Raw genomic sequence first — 21,025 nt, 5'->3', positions numbered from 1 at the left:
TCCCAGATGGTGAATCTTTTGATTACATAATTAAAATACCGACCAACTTTGGTCGGAAAAAACCGACCGACTTTGGTTGGGTTTTTTTGTAATATTTTTTTTTTGAATTTAATTGACCGACCAAAGTTGGTCGGTAATTTTCGACCAACTTTGGTCGGTAATTTTCGACTAACTTTGGTCGGTATTCCTTTTCGACCCCTAAAATACCGTTCACACGTAAATGGTCGCGTTTTGGTCGGTTATTGGCCATTACCGACCAACGTTGGTCGGTTTTTTTGGTCAGTTTTTACCGAATTTCTAGTAGTGTTCTATATATGTTGAGCGACTTTGAATACGACCCATTGTTCAACATATATATCTTGATCCATGCAAAATTTGACTGAATTGGATAATGATTCATTTCGTTGTGCTAACCCAATTAACTATCCAATATGACCCAACCCGTCTATTAACACCTAATGCGAGTGTCAACTTAGCATTTTATTTCTTCTAATTAAAGAAAAATTATTATTATTATGTCTGTTGTTTAATATACTTCATTTCCAGAAATTAGACTAAACTAAATGATTTTGTCCTGTTTTTATTCTAATTATAATTATAATGCCGACGATTCTGGCTCTGTTAAAGGTATAATAGAATAGATCAAGCAGTGGAAGTTAATCACTAATATGAATATGAAAGGTAAGGAATTAAGATTAGGTAGAAATAACATGCCTGATGAGCTTCAAAGATGAGTCTCGAAACAGTATTCCATCAACCCAAATGCCATTGCTTACTAATTAGTACCAATGAACTCTTTTTCTTTGTCCCTCTTAACATGATCAAGCTTATTAATTTCTAATCTTCTTTTCTATCTAACACCAACCCTTTGTGAAACCACAGATTTGGCATCGTTAAATGCCTGTCCCACTAGCTAATAAATTCTTTCTTCTCCCACAAATCTTTTCCTTCTTTTTTAATGGGAAGTTGGGATATATATACTATTTATAATAATAGAAGAATTAGAGAAGCAGTACTCTTCCACCGTTCCCACGTCAAAGCAAAATTACAAGTGGAAATATAGCCATCAACAACATCCTATAGTGATGACACCTAGCAAGTTATTTTCAACTATCTCTTTGTTAATTCTCCCTTGCTAAGCTTGCCAGTGGTGAATTTGGTTTACTAATCTCATCAAACCTTATACCCGGGCTACTAATACAAGTTTTTAAACCAATTAACATAATTAATTCAACTCCCTAAAAATTACATAAATAAATAAAATAAACACGAAATAGTGTAGGATTATTTTAAATCGTGATGGCCAGAAACAGGAGTTTAACCAAAGATAAACAAGTCAAGGATGAAATATAGTCTCGCTATTACGTTACTTCATGTTGTATGTGCGTGAGTATATATAATAAACAAATTAATAAGTACTAGTCAATGTACAGGAATATTATGTTTATATAAATAAAAAATATGATACTCCAGTATTGTTTTATTGCATCATATTCATATTCATGTGGTAAGCAAAAAGGTATAGAACAAGCAATTCTAAAACAGGGTTAAAGCCATCATATTCGGCTTGAATCTCTTCCGAAAATGTATCTTCTTGTCCAGTCCCAGACCACTAGGATCCTTGTACGCCAGCTAACTTGCTTGCTGAAATGCCAAATATTGTCACCACATTTTAGACACTTGAAAAAAAATATTACGGGCGGAGCGAGAGATTTAAGTGTGTGGGTTCTAAATTTTAAAATAAAACATTGCTTCCAGGGAGAATCGAAACCCCATCTTTTCCAGCGAACCCACAACCCTTACCATTGAACCAAGACCCCTTTTGTTACTGGGTTCGGCAGTATATATTTATATAGATTTAGTAAATATTTCAATACAAATACAGGGTTCCGGAAAAAGTCACTGGGTTCGCCCGAACCCGCACCCACTACTGTAGCTCCGCCCCTGCGTGAACCAATTATTAAATAATATTCATGAAAGCTGTGAATATTTATTCACCTTGCATATACAGAATACCAGAGCCACTGTGTGCTACGACCCATTGAAACCCAGTCTCCTGGAAGTTCTGCTGCTGCTTGCTCCCCACCTAATGGTGCAAATTGCCCTAAATGTCGATACCTGAAATTGAACAATATTATTGACATGTCAATTACCTTGGATCCGAGAGAGAGGTAATGAGGCCATTTTTTAGATCAATTAAGTAAGAGGTGGACTAAGGATTTTAAGTCAGTGGACTAAGGATTTTGAAATTGGGGTGCGCATAAACTCACACATTTTAATTGATTGCAAGTACCTGTTAGACAACTTGGATAGGTCATGCCTATACCACATTTACAGGGAGGAAAATCAACTCACTGATTGCCTAGCTAGAAGAAGCCCAGAGAACAATATTTTTAAAGATGTTTTGTATTATGATTTTCTGCCCTTCTTTGCTGAGGAACTTGTGTAACAGACTTATAAGGTACAAATTAAAATTTACTAGAATAGTCCTTCACGTAATAAAGATCAGCGCAGTGCACAAAGTATCCCACGTCCATCCAGGATCCAGGGAAGGACCGTACCCCAAGGGGTGTAATGTAGACAACCTACCCTACATTTAACATGATGCATATATGACAGTATAATTTTTGGAACAAAAAAGAGAAGTCTTGGATCATGCTAGTGTGAGCAAGCCATACCGGAAGGGTAAAAATGCATGACGCCCCGCACTTCCAAAGAGGCGCGGGCCTTCAGGCTTAGCGTTGCATTGCTCCCAACGGTTAAAGCAGCTGGCAAGATACGAACCTTGTTGAGCAGCAACCTAGCTAGCACGTGAAAAAAACAATGAAACTGATAGCAACTAATGACGTAAAACAAAAGGAATGGTCCTCGCGTTCCCTTTGACTATGGGAAAACATTAGGATGTCATCAATGGATACAATTACGAACATATATATACCTGAGCAGTAGCAGGTAGACTCTTCATTTGGGAATCTACATGAGAAAGAGCTAACTTAAACCCTTCAATATCTACCTCCTCTCTTTCATTTCCCTCTGAATCCTTGAATAACTCTGTTACTTCAAATAACTGATTGCTCTTCAGATACAACTCCACTTGAGGATATCGGATGATTATGTCTTCCAAAACATCTTGAAATTCTTCTATAGTTAAGGTTCCAGAATGATCCGTATCCGCAGCTTCAAAAATGGTTGAAATATCTTCCTGAACCACATAGTGACACACAAAAATGCAAAATGAAGACATGTCAATATCATGAATCTAGCAAATATTAACTGCTGTGCTAGCAGAAGAAAGTAGAGGATACCCAGATCAGAACCAAGTAGCGGACCTCCTCGCGAAGGGAGGTGCAAAAAGGAAGCTGTTTGACACAGACCACACTCTTTTGTAGTTCCTACTATGTTGGCCGCAAATGCTAAATGGGCAGACATCCTAGGAACTATTTTTTAAAGAACTACATTGGCTTGTAATAGTAGTAGTAACTTAGTTTACAATGCTACATTACCAGGAAGCAGTGCTCCTACGCTACTGTAATTTAGTTACATATATATATACACACATAAGTATCCAGTTAACCGGGGAAAAAAGGTAAAAGGATATAATTTGTTGGAACTAAACTATATTGAAATTTATGACTGTGTTTTACATATTCATGAAAGTCATTTATCATAAAAGAAGAAAAAACAGAGCTGGGGAATAAATATCATGTAGATTAAGATATCCTGAAATACTCATAAGTACTTGGTCAAGGCTTGCATACCATAATTTTACGTTGATCTACAGTGGCACAATCACCAATAGCATACACATCAGGACAACCCGTTACTCGCAACCATTCATCAGTTGCTAGAATCCATCTCTTTCCCTGCCAAAGAAACAGGTAAAAAAAAACACATATATGGTCATGATTAAGTGGTCTTGCACTTTTGCCAAGGTATAAGGATGTGTGTAACGGATCCCAATGTGGTCCGACTCTTTCTGGGAGCATAGCTGAAGCTTAGTGCATCGGGTTGCTATTTTGAGCCTCTATTGGAGCTTAATTGACAAAACAGTCAATGGTGCAAACTGCAAACACACCTGGCCAATTTGTTCCATGAAATCCTTCACAAAAGGGCGAGTACCAACTCCAGTTGACCATACAACCATCCCATGAGGTACAACATCATATTCTCCTGTTGATTTTACTTTCATGTTAACTGAATGTTCAGAAACACTAACGACACGGCAACCTGTCAAAACCTCAATTCCATCTCTTTGAAACTTCTGTTCAGCAAATGAGCTAATTCTTTCATCAAACCTATAGTCAAGACATTATATATGATCTCTAATAAGTTGTCCAATATAGGAATAATCTCATTTTTTTGAAATTGACACTTGAGTTTGTGAAATCTTACGTGTTCAGGATATGATCTCCAGATTGGATGACCGTTATCTTCACTAGATCCTTAACTGAAGGGTATAATTTTACCAAATCTTCATGAACAAAGTCATGTAACTCTGCTGCAAATTCCACTCCAGTTGGACCCCCTCCAACTATAACAAAATGGAGGTTGGTCCTTCGCTCTTCTTCACTTAAGCCCGGGAGCACAGCTTTTTCAAAACAATCTATGACAGTTCTCCGAATCCTTTGAGCGTCTTCGACTTCCTGTATGACACATGATTCATTCTATTTGAGAAATCGAAAACTTAGCAGCTCAAGAAGAGAACCTTCTTGCAATTGGAAAGATGTTACTATATATAATCAGAAAAGGTCTATAAAGGCAGAGAAGTCTACCTTCAAAAAGTGACAATGTTCCAAGACACCTGAAGTGTTAAAAGTATTTACTTGAGCTCCTACTGCTACAACCAAATAGTCATATTCTAGGGCAAAATCATTCTCTCCAACCAAATTTTCCACAAGAGAATGGCAAAGGACTTTATGGTTTTCAGGATCAATCTTGAGACATTCTGCTTCCCAAAATTGTATTTCTCCACTTCTCTGTCAGACAAATCAAGAATAAAAAAAATACATTTGTATCAATCAAGTACAACACTAAATGATCCAGTCAGGGGCGGAGCTAGGTGGGCAAAAGGGGGTTCAGCCGAACCCTCTTCGCCCGAATATTATAATGTGTATATAAGGTTGTGTACTCATATTAGATGTTGAATTCCCTTAGTTTCTTTGCGTGTTTACTTTTTTTTATTTTTCGGAATCCCCTTAGTGAAAATCTTGTTTTGCCACTGGATCCAGTTATACACTCTATTTACACCAAACTACATTGCTTTATCATATTTAAGTGATACATTGTTATGAGAATACATATAATTCACCATGGTTAACTGATAAAAGTATATGTTAAACATACATGTTATGTATTTATCTGCTTAGTGCAAACATTGGCTCCAAGTTTTTCTATGATCACACTCGAAACAAGTTGTAATGAGAACTCATTTTACCTTCTTTATAATGTTTCTCACTGGCTCAACAACGCTCCGTGCCTCGACTGTTCCACAAGTGACACTAGGTAACAATGGAGTAAACGCAAAGTAGTTACGCGGAGAAACCACTTCAATATCATAGGAAGAAATATCCATATCCTTTAGGAAACTAGTACCAGCCCATCCTGTTCCAAGTACCACTATTTTCTTCTTCCCTGAATCTGATCGACTCTTTTGGACAACTTTTTCGTTGCTGTCTACATTACATTCTGCATATACTATGAGACCTCCGCTACTGTTAAGATTATACAAAAGAAAAGCGATCAGTCTCTAAAAAATATTACATGCATACTAATAGATTGAACACTTAGAACAAAAGGGCCAACCATAAGCCCGAAGTTGACATTTTCAAGGCAAATTAAGAAAGAGGTAAAAAAGTATTGATGGAATTCCAGGAGTCCAAAAGCAAAAACAAAACGAAAGAGAGATTAAAAAAATGCAATTCAGAAACGTTGTAATTCAGTCACACATAATTGGATTAAGAACAATGCTTTGTATTACACAGGGCAAGATCAATTTTAGTCCACAGCCGAAACTAATTATATCCCATAACCACAAAAGTGTATAAAATTTGTATATTTTTGTATATAACATACAGAAATATATATATATATATATATAAAATATTTTTTCGGCTATTATTTCCAGAGGACTATACAGTGTCATTTTCTGTATTACTACATAAGAAAGAATGAGAAACTGTTAATAATTTGCAAACATGACCAAAAATCGACCATAATCAAAGGGATCAAACATAATAAACCTGATACAGGAGGCAACCAAAAGTCTGGAATAAGAAGAGCGGATATGGAGAGCTCTTTTCAAATATGAGAAACCTCTCATCTTCTTTAATTGTTCCTCTTCTTAATTTGCATTTCTATTACATTATGATCTGATTAAAGGATATGGAAGAAGTGAGACTTGAGGATACAGAGAGTGTCAAAGCAGGGAAGTGTTGGACGTGGCAGCTTCACTTTGTCCAGCATGGCATTTGGGAAGCGGCTTACTCGAGTCAACACCGGACTAACAGATCTTAAAAACGTTAATTAAGACAGTGTAACGCCACTTGTAACTTCCTAGCTCTGTCTAAACTCTAAACTCCTATTCACCATTTTAATATTTTTCTTTTTGTTCAGCCAAAAGGTATAAATAAATTCATATATTTTCTTGGTTATCAATTCAAATTTAGTGTCAAAAAAAAATTAGTGGTTTAATTATATAAAAGATTATTTAAAAGTTGATATTCGGCTTAAAGTATGTATATTTATACGCATATTGCCTCGCATTTTACTCATTTTCCGTAGATTTCGGATGTGTAATGTAATAATTTGTGCTAATTTGTGATATTTTTATGTGTAGGAGTCATCCGGAGGTAATGTGGGACGAAAGTGCACGATTTGAAACAAAAAGGAACAAAACGAAAAAATGGTCCAGTGTAGCGCCCTAGGTAGTGCATCGCGCAACCCGTGGCGTAGTTTACAGATCCGAAAATGTTGGCCAACAGGCCAGCGTCAGGGCTAGCGCGTCGCGCTACCCTGGACGCTAGGTGACGGGAAACTCTCCTACTTCGCTTGGGACAAGGTTTTACGGCCCTACACACCGCCAACTCGTATAAAAAGAAGTCTAAACCTATTTTGGAGGGGAGAGAACGTTTTTGAGAGGAACTTTTGATGAAGGGAAAGCACGAAGCTGCCGTGGAGACCGAAATTCATCAGATTCCATCTTTCTTCCTCTGAACTTAGTAATTATTATGTTTCTTTGTATGATTTGTTGTGTAGTTACCATGTCTATGTGGAGCTAAACTTCATGTTCTAGGGTTGTGGTTCTTTCATGACCATTGTTATTCGAATATTGATTTTGATTTCTTAGTTTATCGTATTGATTTATTTATTCAATCATGCGCTTAATTATTTGATTGCTTGATTACCAATTGAATACTATCTACGAATCTAGAATTGAACTCGAAGGTGGGAATTCTAGATTGCATATAGAGTAGAGCAAGTTCTTGAACCCGAGCATCGAGGAATGAATTCGCGGATATATATATATATATATATATATATATATATATATATATATATATATATATATATATATATATATATATATATATATATATATATGTGTGTGTGTGTGTGTGTGTGTGTGTGTGTGTGTGTGTGTGTTGCTTGGTTATTATGCGGGAATTATAAATGCATTCTTATTGATTTTAACTCTATAGACATATGGGTATTGCGTTAGCTTGAATAGGTAAGTAAGAACTCGATAGATTCTTATGAGCAATATTAACACTGTTGTCACGACCCAAAATTCGACTAGCCGTGATGGCACCTAACCTAACCCGCTAGGTAAGCCAAATAACAACAATACGATTTAATTAATATTTAACTGACTCTAATACACTCCCCAAGGACTGGTAGTACAAATTATGAGTTTCTAAGATTAAAATTTTAAAAACTGGTATGAAATAAATACACCATCTGTTCAAAATATACATAAACAGATTCTTATAAATCTAAGGCTACCATGAACAAGAGGCAGCTACAACCGGAATGCAGATACGTCTTCAATTCCAGCTCCCGTCGAGTACAGCAATATCAACATCCAATATCTACACGCAAGGTGCAGAAGTGTAGTATGAGTACAACCGACCCCATGTACTCAATAAGTAACAAATCTAACCTTAGGTTGAAAGTAGTGACGAGCTTGTACCAAGGTCAGGGTCCAGCTCCAATAACCAACAACAGTTCATAATAACATAAATCAAGTAATAAAAGAAGTAACTCAAAGAATAAATGCTCAGCTAAATTATGATTTCTGCAAATAATTCTGCCTTTCCAGTATATCAGTAAAAATCCAAATCGTTTACCGAAGTTGCCAAAAATAGGAGTAAGTTTGAAAATAGTAATTTTTCCCAAAAATTCTTTCAATAAATAAGATGTTTCATTTTCTTTCCAGATAGCCAGTGTAAAACCAATGCATCACTATGCCAATATGCCAACATGTGCGAGAAGTCATGAATGACTTGATATGGTACAGCATGAGGAAAATACATCTCTATGCATGTATGTCATGTGTGCATGTCAATGCAATATATCTCAGAGATGAACTCATGTATTCACACTCTCAGAGTACTCAGTCTCACTTTCTCACACATTCCACTCATCATGCTCAATCACTCGGTACTGTATATGGCCAATCCGACCCAGGAAAGATCCGTCCCGGAATATATATATCAACTGATTATCAGTCACTCAGTACCAAGGAGGGCAGATCCAGGTATAAAGTGCTTCGAACAAGATCCATGTCCAGGGAAGATCCATCCCTCAATAATAACAACCGCGCTCACTGGGGTGTGTACAGACTCCGGAGGGGCTCCTTCAGCCAAAGCACTATAAACCGCACGGACAACTCACGTGCTATATAAAGCATAATAATAATAATAATAATAATAATAATAATAATAATAATAATAATAATAATAATAATAATAATAATAATAATAATAATAATAATAATAATAATAATAATAATAATAATAATAATAATAATAATAATAATAATAATAATAATAATAATAATAATAATAATAATAATAATAATAATAATAATAATAATAATAATAATAATAATAATAATAATAATAAAAGCCAACATGGCCTGCTGCGGCGTGCAGTCCGATCCCAAAAATATTCTCACAGTCAGACCCTCGGCCTCCCTCAGTCATCAATCTTTCCTGTCTCTCTCTCATGGGCTCACAATGTCATGAAAATAGCCCGAAAATGATAATATGATGTATCAATAAATAACAACAGAGACTGAGATATGATATGCAATGAAATGAATATGACTGAGTATAAATTTTCAATTTAAAACAAATAATTCACAGCAATATGACCTCTGTGAGTCCCAATAATACTGGCACATACCCTCAACATTATTTTTAATATGATTCTTAGCTAAATTTCTCCAACATATAAAACTGCATAGAAAATGCCAAGATTATTTGACTACAAAATTCTACGGAAACAATTACGTCACAATTTCTATGGTGCACGCCCACACGCCCGTCAGCTAGCATGTGTGTCGCCTTCAAACAATTCACATAATACGTATATTCAGGGTTCATACCCTCAGCTTCAAGATTAGAAGAGTTACTTACCTCAAACAAGCCGAATCCAATGTCGAGCAAGCTAAACAATGCTCCAGAAATTTCATTCTGCGCGTATCAACTTGCTCGAATCTAGTCACAATTAATTTGATTCAGTCAACACAAATTATAAGAATTTATTCCATATCAAAATACTAATTTTTTTACAAAATCTGAAATTACACTCAAAAATTGCTTGTGGGGCCCATGTCTCGGAACCCGACAAAAGTTATAAAATATGAACGCCCCTTCAACTACGAGTCCAACCATACAAATTTTACTCAAATCTGACATCAACTCGACCCTCAAATCTTTAAATTAAACTAAGAGGGTTTTCACAATTTTCCAACTTAATTAACCAATTAACTGTTAATAACAACCATGGATTCGAGTAATTTGACCAATATTGAGTTAAGAACACTTGCCCCATTATTTTTCGATCCCGATATCAAAAAGTCAACTCCCCGGTCAAACTTCTCAAAAATTTAACTTTCGCCATTTCAAGCCTAATTCCACTACGGACCTTCAAATAATTTTTCGGGCATGCTCCTAAGCACAAAATCACCATACAGAGCTATTGGAATAATCATAATTCAAATCCGAGGTCGTTTACACATAAACCAACATTCGGCCAATTTTTCCAACTTAAACTTTCCATTGTGAGACTAAGTGTCTCAATTCATTCCGAAATTCTTCCGGACCCGAACTAACTAATCTGATAGGTCATAATATAGCTATAAAGCAAAAATAGAGCAGTAAATAGGGAAACGAAGCTGTAATACTCACAACGACCGGTCGGGTCGTTACATTCTCCCCCACTTAAACATACGTTCATCCTCGAACGTGCCAAGAGTTGTTTTTAAGCCATCAAATCACTATTCCATCTTACCACACACGTACTCGGGGGTGGTCCCACATCACCCTATTATGTATAGGCCTGACAACACAACATAAATGAAAATTATTGATTTAGCCTTAGCCAAAAACCTTGGAATTCAATTTTTCAACATTCAGAATTTTCTTACAAGACTCGAATCTCACAGTTACACACTGTATAAGTCTGAACAAGCTGCATCGAACCATATCTATAACCACGGATATAATCACCTAACATATTACACAACTCGCATGCTCGTAGCACCATTCCTAATCACAGTAACTACTCCAACTAACCCGGTACTGGTATAAAACCCCATATCAAATAAAACCTCATTCCAAAACCTTCGTACACTATTGATAATAAAAGAAACACACAGAATCTTGTAACCCCTTATCAGATCAATAAGTCATGGAGCTCTATCGCCCCAACCAGAACCATAATCCCTTTCTTAGACGACTTTCAATGTCATCTTCCCAAATATACCGTAATCAAACCTGATAGTACTCATTCTGGGTCCAATGACCTTATATTATTAAACACAACTATCACACAGACATGCCACATAAATATAACTCAGAGACACAACCCGTGCCATCCGTACACCAATACGCAACCGATCATGCAATACCCAAATACTCATCTCGCTCGAATTCCGCCATGAGGCCCCCAATAGAACCGCACCATGTGTACATATAACCAAGCTATCAGAACTGAATCTCTCTAACTCAACCCAGCCACGCAGGTCGCCAAAACCCAAGAGCATTGCCACGAAACACCTGTGGAGACTAGCCACATCATAAGTACCCAAAGAATTGATTTTATCCATTACTATGCTGATCCAACCTACTACCAAGTTGTCTTATTTCTCCAAGTCCTTTCAAAATTGCCTTCAAATTGATACTTCTCCTTGCTAGAATACCACGATCCTTAAACAAAATTCACCACATGAGAGACCCTAATATAAAATCACAACGCCCTAAGGCCCATAAGCCGCTGACTTCCCTCTTAAGCACCCCAAAGTACCATAACCGAGACATCCACTCTAAAGAGACCTTATGTGAACCTAAAACTGTTTCATTCACCTTCTTGATACTGAAACGCATAATCCCACAATGCTATTAAAACAAATGCCACAAGTCTCGACACCGTCCCATGTAACTCTCAGTTTCTAGCCATATACAAATCTTGAAAATTTCAAATCGCTACATTTAAATCTTGAATCCATTAGAACCATTCTCGAGAGTCATCCACTCTTCTCAAATCTCAATTAAACCGACCAAACGGACCGAACGACCTGTGCCTCATTAGCACACCAACACCCTAGGGAGTAACCCACACTCTTAAGCAATCGAGCAAATTCCTACTTCATGTACACTACATCCTTCACGAATAAACACTCAATTATTTTATGATTCCCATATACCCATAGAGTGTAATACAACCTGTACCTAGAAATTCCTTTACCCGAGTCATCCTCGATCTCGACCTCTGCAAGTCATAACTGTTCACCAGTATACCCTGAACCGAAACCAATACAACATATAACCGTTCAATCAACTCATCGATAGTAGACTCCCCCACTTGGCTCAAAGCCAAGGAATAAAGCATCTGATAACTTACAATACCCATACTCTGTTGCTTCCAAAATCCCGCACTGAAATTCAACTAAATCTTTCATAAGCTCGAGTAACACAGACCATATCATACCTCAAATTGCACAAATATAACCCACTGATAGAAAATAAAGCCTCCACACAACATCATAAAATCACACATCCGTAGATTACCTCGCAGGTTATAATCCACCTACTTCGCCTCAAACTGACATCTCTCTATACCGTTCCACAGTCACGACTACTACGCAATCACTTAGGCTTCCTAATTCTGAACCCATCAACAAGACATGAGAATCTACTTCACTCCACAACTAAACAACATGAGAGTTCCCTCAACACACCTATAACTCGAGACCATACGCCAAATCAAGACAGAAATCAGATACCCCATCATCCTTGCTACATCTCAAGTAAACTCTTCTTATCACATTCGAACAATCTGAACATATCTCACAGTCTCATCATACACACCACATAGTCATCCAATCACAAATTCCACTAATAGGGACACCAACGGACCTATAAGTCCCAAAACCCCGTGTTCATACAATCGAAATCTCCGTGCTCAAGCTACCGTCAAAACCCGGCCTCAAGTCCTCCAGACTGGCCCATCATCAGCATGCCAAAATCACATCTCGCACCTCAACCATAGAAACACAAGCCGCTGGCGCACAGCCGATACCCAGCACTTACATGCGCATATGAATGCGTGGAAAGAATTCAAAGAGTTACACTTCAAGCTGAATCAATGCCGCACGATAAGGAAAAAAAGATGGGAAGTATATCCTAAATGTCTTGTAGCCTCTCGAAGATAGGTATGGACATCATCATACCAATCCGCAAGACTCTACTAGACACTTGCTCATGACGTGTAGAACCTATGAACCTAGAGATCTTATACCACCTTGTCACAACCCAAAATCCGACTAGCCGTGATGGCACCTAACCTAACCCACTAGAAAAGCCAAATAACAATGATACAATTCAATTAATATTTAAATGACTCTAATACACTCCCCAAGGACTGGTAGTACAAATCATGAGCTTCTAAGATTAGAATTTACAAAACTGGTATGAAATAAATACATCATCTGTTCGAGATTCTTATAAATCGAAGGCTACTATGAACAAGAGGCAGCTACAACCGCAACGTAGGTACGTCTTCAATTCCATCTCCCGTCGAGTACAATAATATCAACATCCAATATCTGCACGCAAGGTGCAAAAGTATAGTATGAGTACAACCGACCCCATGTACTCAATAAGTAACAAACCTAACCTTATGTTGAAAGTAGTGACGAGCTTGTGCCAAGGTCAGGGTCCAACTCCAATAACCAATAACAGTTCATAATAACATAAAGTAAGTAATAAAAGAAGAAACTGAAAGAATAAATGCTCAGCTAAATCATGATTTCTGCAAATAATTTTGACTTTTCAATGTATCAGTGAAAACCCAAATCGTTTACCGAAGTTGCCAAAAATAGGAGTAAGTTTGAAAGCAGTAATTTTTCCCAAAATTTCTTTCAATAAATAAGATGTTTCATTTTCTTTCCAGATAGCTAGTGTAAAACTAATGCATCACTATGCACATATGTCAACATGTATGAGAAGTCATGAATGATGTGATATGGTATAACATGAGGAAAATACATCTCTATGCCTGTATGTCATGTGTGCATGTCAATGCAATGTATCTCAGAGATGAACTCATGTATTCACACTCTCAGAGTACTCAATCTCACTTTCTCACACATTCCACTCATCATGCTCAATCACTCGGTACTGTATATGGCCAATCCGGCCCAGGGAAGATCCATCCCGGAATATACACATCAACTTATCATCAGTCATTCAGTACCAAGAAGGGCCAATCCAGCCCGTGGAGAAGATCCATCTCCAGGTATATAATGCTTCGGACAAGATCCATGTCCAGGGAAGATCCATCCCTCGATAATAACAATTGCACTCACTAGGGGTGTGTGCAGACTCCGGAGGGGCTTCTTCAGCCCAAGCGTTATAAACCGCACGGACAACTCACGTGCTATAGTATAAATCTAATAATAATAATAATAATAATAATAATAATAATAATAATAATAATAATAATAATAATAATAATAATAATAATAATAATAATAATAATAATAATAATAATAATAATAATAATAATAATAATAATAATAATAATAATAATAATAATAATAATAATAATAATAATAATAATAATAATAATAATAATAATAATAATAATAATAATAATAATAATAATAATAATAATAATAATAATAATAATAATAATAATAATAATAATAATAATAATAATAATAATAATAATAATAATAATAATAATAATAATAATAATAATAATAATAATAATAATAATAATAATAATAATAATAATAATAATAATAATAATAATAATAATAATAATAATAATAATAATAATAATAATAATAATAATAATAATAATAATAATAATAATAATAATAATAATAATAATAATAATAATAATAATAATAATAATAATAATAATAATAATAATAATAATAATAATAATAATAATAATAATAATAATAATAATAATAATAATAATAATAATAATAATAATAATAATAATAATAATAATAATAATAATAATAATAATAATAATAATAATAATAATAATATGATATACAATGAAATGAATATGACTAACTATAAATTTTTGATTTAAAACAAATAATTCACAGCAATATGACCTCTGTAGATCCCAATAATACTGGCACATAGCCTCAACATGATTTTTAATATGATTCTCAGCTAAATTTCTTCAACATATAAAACTGCATAGAAAATGCCAAGATTATTTGACTACAATTACATCACAATTTCTATGGTGCACGCCCATCACCTAGCATGTGCGTCACCTTCAAACAATTTACATATAACACGTATATTCAGGGTTCATACCCTCAGCTCCAAGATTAGAAGAGCTACTTACCTCGAACAAGCCGAATCCAATGTCGAGCAAACTAAACAATGCTCCAGAAATTTTATTCTGCACGTATCAACTTCTGAACGGCTCTAATCTAGTCACAATTAATTTGATTCAGTCAATACAAATTATAAGAATTTATTCCATATCAAAATACTAATTGTTCCACAAAATTCGAAATTACACTCAAAAATCGCCCGTAGGGCCCATATCTCGGAACCCGATAAAGGTTACAAAATATGAATGCCCCTTCAACCACGAGTCCAACCATACAAATTTTACCCAAATCCGACATCAACTCGACCCTCAAATCTCCAAATTAAACTAAGAGGGTTTTCACAATTTTCAAACTTAATTCACCAATTAAATGTTAAAAACAACTATGGATTCAGGTAATTTGACCAATATTGAGTTAAGAATACTTACCCCATTTGTTTCGGACCCTGATATCAAAAGTCAACTCCCCCGTCAAACTTCCCAAAAATTCAACTTTCGCCATTTCAAGCCTAATTCCACTACCAACCTCCAAATAATTTTTCGGACACTCTCCTAAGCCCAAAATCACCATACAGAGCTATTGAAATCATCAGAATTCAAATCCGAGGTCGTTTACACAAACCAATATCCGGTCAATTTTTCCAACTTAAGTTTTTCATTGTGAGACTAAGTGTCTCAATTCATTCCGAAATCCTTCCGAACCCGAACTAACTAATCCAATAGGTCATAATATAGCTATAAAGCACAAATAGAGTAGTAAATGGGGAAACGGGGTTGTACTACTCAAAACGACTGGCCGGGTCGTTACATTTTCCCCCACTTAAACATACATTCGTCCTCGAACGTGCCAAAAGTTGTTTCCAAGCCATCAAATCACTATTCCATCTTACCACGCACGTACCCGGGGATGGTCCCACGTCACCCTATTCTGTATAGGCCTGACAACACAACACAAATGAAAATCATTGATTTAGCCTTAGCCCAAAACCTTGGAATTCAATTTTGCAACATTCAGAATTTTCTTACAAGACCCGAATCTCACAGTTACATACTGTATAAGTCTGAACAAGCTGCATCGAGCCATATCTATAACCACAGATATAATCACCTAACATATTACACAACTCGCATGCTCGTAGCACCATTCCTGATCACAGTAACTACTCCAACTAACCCGGTACTGGTATAAAACCCCATATCAAATAAAATCTCGTTCCAAAACCTTTGTACACTGTTGATAATAAAAGAAACACGCAGAATCTTGTAACCCCTTATTAGATCATCAAGACATGGAGCTCTCTCGCCCCAACCAGAATCATAATCCCTTTCTTTGCCGACTTTTAATGCCATCTTCCCAAATATACTGTAATCAAACCTGATAGTACTCATTCTGGGTCCAATGACCTTATATTATTAAACACAACTATCCCACAGACATGCCACACCAATATAACTCATAGACACAATCCGTGCCATCTATGCACCAATACGCAACCACATGCTCCTTACGCCAGAAGGAAATATACTCCTCGAATTGTGGTAGAAACCATTGAGAACTCTTCGAAGTCCATTTGCACATAACCAAGCTATCAGAACCGAATCTCTCTAACTCAACCCAGCCACGCAGGTCGCCAAAACCCAAGAGCATTGCCACGAAACACCTGTGGAGACTAGCCACATCATAAGTACCCAAAGAACTGATTATATCCATTACTATGTTGATCCAACCTACTACCACGCTGTCCTATTTCTCCAAGTCCATTTCAAAATTGCCTTCAAATTGATACTTCTCCTTGCTAGAACACCACGATCCTTAACCAGAATTCACCACATGAGAGACCCTAATATATAACCATAACGCCCTAAGGCCCATAAGCCCCTGACTTCCCTCTTAAGCACCCCAAAGCACCACAACCGAGACACCCACTATAAAGAGACCTTATGTGAACATAAAATTGTTCCATTCACCTTCTTGATACTGAAATGCATAATCCCACAATGATATAAAAAATAAATGCCACAAGTCTCGACACCGTCCCATGTAACTCTCAGTTTCTAGCCATATACAAATCTTGAAAATTCCAAATCGCTACATTTAAATCTTGAATCCATTAGAACCATTCTCGAGAGTCATCCACTCTTCTCCAATCTCAATTAAACCGACCAAATGGAACGAACGACCTGTGCCCCATTAGCACACCAACACCCAAGGGAGTAACCCACACTCCTAAGCAACCGAGCAAATTTCTACTTCATGTATACTACATCCTTCACGAATAACCACTCAATTATTTTATGATTCCCATATACCCATAGAGTGTAATACAACCAATATCCAGAAATTCCTTTACCCGAGTCATCCTCGATCTCGACCTTTGCAAGTCATAATTAATTCACCAGTATACCCCGAACTGAAACCAATACAACACATAACCGTTCAATCAACTCGTCGGTAGTAGACTCCCCTACTTGGCTCAAAGCCAAGGAATAAAACATCTGATAACTTACAATACCCATACTTTATTGCTGCCAAAATCCCGTACTGAAATTAAACTAAATCCTTCATAAGCTCGAGTAACACAAACCATATCATACCTCAGATTGCACAAATATAACCCATTGGTAGAAAAGAAAGCCTTCACTCAACATCATAAAATCACACATCCGTAGATTACCTCGCATGTTATAATCCACCTGCTTCGCCTCAAACTGACATCTCTCTATACCATTCCACAGTTACGACTACTACGCAATCACTTACTCTTCCTGATTTTGAACCCATCAACAAGATATGAGAATCTACTTCACTTCATAAGTAAACAACATGAGAGATCCCTTAACACACCCATAACTCGAGACCATACGCCAAATCAAGACAGAAATTAGACATCCCATAGTCCTTGCTACATCTCAAGTAAACTTTTCTCGTCACATTCGAACAATCTGAACATATCTCGCAGTCTCATCATACTCACCACATAGTCATCCAATCACAAATTCTACTAATAGGGACACCAACTGACCTATAAGTCCCAAAAGCATATGCTCACACAATCTAAATCTTCGTGCTCAAGCTACCATCAAAACCCGACCTCAAGTCCTCCAGACTAGCCCATCATCAGCACGCCAAAATCACATCTCGCACCTCAACCATGGAATCACAAGCCGCCGGCGCACAGCCGATACCGAGCGCTCACATGCGCATACGAATACATGGAAGGAATTCAAAGAGTTACACTTCAAGCTGAATCAATGTCGCACGATAAGGAATGAAAGATGGGAAGTATATCCTAAATGTCCTGTAGCCTCTCGAAGATAGGTATGGACGTCATCATACCGATCCGCAAGACTCTACTAAACACTTGCTCATGACGTGTAAAACCTATGAACCTAGAGCTCTGATACTACCTTGTCACAACCAAAAATTCGACTCGTCATGAAGGCACCGAACCTCACCTGCTAGGTAAGCCAAATAACAACAATACGATTCAATTAATATTTAACTGACTCTAATACACTCCCCAAGGACTGGTAGTACAAATTATGAGCTTCTAAGATTAGAATTTACAAAACTGGTATGAAATAAATATATCATCTGTTCGAAATGTACATAAACAGATTCTTATAAATCTAAGGCTATCATGAACAAGAGGCAGCTACAACCGGAACGCATCCCATCGAGTACAGCAACATCAACATCCAATATTTACACGCAAGGTGCAGAAGTGTAGTATGAGTACAACAAACCCCATGTACTCAATAAGTAACAAACCTAACCTTAGGTTGAAAGTAGTGACGAGCTTGTACCAAGTTCAGGGTCCAGCTCCAATAACCAACAACAGTTCATAACAACATAAAGCAAGTAATAAAAGAAGTAACTTAAAGAATAAATGCTCGGCTAAATCATGATTTCTGCAAATAATTATGCCTTTCCAGTGTACCAGTGAAAACCCAAATCATTTACCGAAATTGCCAAAAATAGGAGTAAGTTTGAAAACAGTAATTTTTCCCAAAAATTCTTTCAATAAATAAGATATTTCATTTTCTTTCCAGATAGCTAGTGTAAAACCAATGCATCACTATCCCCATATGTCAATATGTGTGAGAAGTCATGAATGATGTGATACGGTACAACATGAGAAAAATACATCTCTATGCCTGTATGTCATGTGTGCATGTCAATGCAATGTATCTCAGAGATACACTCATGTATTCACACTCTCAGAGTACTCAATCTCACTTTCTCATACATTTCACTCATCATGCTCAATCACTCGGCACTATATATGGCCAATCCGGCCTAGGGAAGATCCGTCCCGGAATATACACATCAGTTCATCATTAGTCACTCAGTAACAAGGAGGGCCAATCCAGCCCGTGGAGAAGATCCATCTCCAGATATATAATGTTTCGGACAAGATCTATGTCCAGGGAAGATCCATCCCTCAATAATAACAATCACGCTTATTGGGGTGTGTGCAGACTCCGGAGGGGCTCTTTCAGCCCAAGCGTTATAAACCGCATGGACAACTCACGTGCTATATAAAGCCTATAAGCCCTGCTGCAGGCGGGCAACCCCGATCCACATAATAATAATAATAATAATAATAATAATAATAATAATAATAATAATAATAATAATAATAATAATAATAATAATAATAATAATAATAATAATAATAATAATAATAATAATAATAATAATAATTTATGATAAAGCCAACATGGCCTGCTGCGGCGTGCAGTCCGATCCCAAAAATATTCTCACAGTCAGACCCTCGGCCTCCCTCAGTCATCAATCTTTCCTGTCTCTCTCTCATGGGCTCACAATGTCATGAAAATAGCCCGAAAATGATAATATGATGTATCAATAAATAACAACAGAGACTGAGATATGATATGCAATGAAATGAATATGACTGAGTATAAATTTTCAATTTAAAACAAATAATTCACAGTAATATGACCTCTGTAGATCCCAATAATACTAGCACATAGCCTCAACATGATTTTTAATATGATTCTCAGCTAAATTTTTTCAACATATAAAACTGCATAGAAAATGCCAAGATTATTTGACTACAAAATTCCACGAAAACAATTACGTCACAATTTTTATGGTGCACGCCCACACGCCTATCACCTAGCATGTGCGCCACCTTCAAACAATTCACATAATACGTATATTCAGGGTTCATACCCTCAGCTCCAAGATTAGAAGAGTTACTTACCTCGAACAAGCCAAATCCAATGTCGAGCAAGTTAAACAATGCTCCTGAAATTTCATTCTGCGCGTATCAACTTCCGAACGGCTCGAATCTAGTCACAATTAATTTGATTCAGTCAACACAAATTATAAGAATTTATTCCATATCAAAATACTAATTTTTTCACAAAATCCGAAATTACACTCAAAAATTGCCCGTTTACAAAATATGAACGCCCCTTTAATCACGAGTCCAGCCATATAAATTTTACCCAAATCCGACATCAACTCGACCCTCAAATCTTCAAATTAAACCAAGAGGATTTTTACAGTTTTTCAACTTAATTCACTAATTAAATGTTAAAAACAACCATGAATTCTGGTAATTTGACCAATATTGAGTTAAGAACACTTACCCCGTTATTTTCGGACCCCGATATCAAAAATTCAACTCCCCAGTCAAACTTTCCAAAAATTCAACTTTCGCCATTTCAAGCCTAATTCTACTACCGACCTCCAAATAAGTTTTCGGATACTCTCCTAAGCCCAAAATCACCATACAGAGCTATTAGAATCATCAGAATTCAAATCCGAGGTTGTTTACACATAAGCCAATATCCGGTCAATTTTTCCAACTTAAGCTTTCCATTGTGAGACTAAGTGTCTCAGTTCATTCTGAAATCCTTCCACACCTGAACTAACTAATCTGATAGGTCATAATACAGC

General features: G+C 36.4%; 1 protein-coding gene across 1 annotated transcript; it reads right to left on the bottom strand.

Annotated features, from left to right (window-relative positions):
• Nucleotides 1–1,473: 1,473 nt before the first annotated feature.
• LOC107818323 (external alternative NAD(P)H-ubiquinone oxidoreductase B1, mitochondrial-like) lies at nt 1,474–6,407 on the bottom strand. The gene is made up of 10 exons (XM_016644315.2): nt 6,240–6,407; nt 5,435–5,711; nt 4,773–4,976; nt 4,393–4,643; nt 4,076–4,295; nt 3,759–3,863; nt 2,939–3,202; nt 2,679–2,800; nt 1,999–2,118; nt 1,474–1,644 (listed from the first exon to the last, which is right to left on the bottom strand). The coding sequence occupies exons 1-10, from the start codon at nt 6,317–6,319 to the stop codon at nt 1,557–1,559; spliced, it is 1,731 nt and encodes a 576-aa protein (XP_016499801.1). The 5' UTR covers nt 6,320–6,407; the 3' UTR covers nt 1,474–1,556.
• Between the last annotated feature and the right edge of the window lie 14,618 nt (nt 6,408–21,025).

The sequence above is a fragment of the Nicotiana tabacum genome, chromosome 2 (genome assembly GCF_000715075.1).
Source record: "Nicotiana tabacum cultivar K326 chromosome 2, ASM71507v2, whole genome shotgun sequence".
Classification (NCBI taxonomy): Eukaryota; Viridiplantae; Streptophyta; class Magnoliopsida; order Solanales; family Solanaceae; genus Nicotiana; species Nicotiana tabacum.
This window is presented reverse-complemented; position numbering and strand designations above follow the sequence as displayed.

Excerpts from the sequence above, each read along its gene's own strand:
- LOC107818323 (XM_016644315.2), bottom strand. The coding sequence starts at position 6,319 with ATGAGAGGTTTCTCATATTTGAAAAGAGCTCTCCATATCCGCTCTTCT. Across the intron at positions 5,712-6,239 it reads TTGGTTGCCTCCTGTATCAG|TAGCGGAGGTCTCATAGTAT; the intron begins GTTTATTATGTT and ends TAATCTTAACAG. Across the intron at positions 4,296-4,392 it reads GGAGATCATATCCTGAACAC|GTTTGATGAAAGAATTAGCT; the intron begins GTAAGATTTCAC and ends TCTTGACTATAG.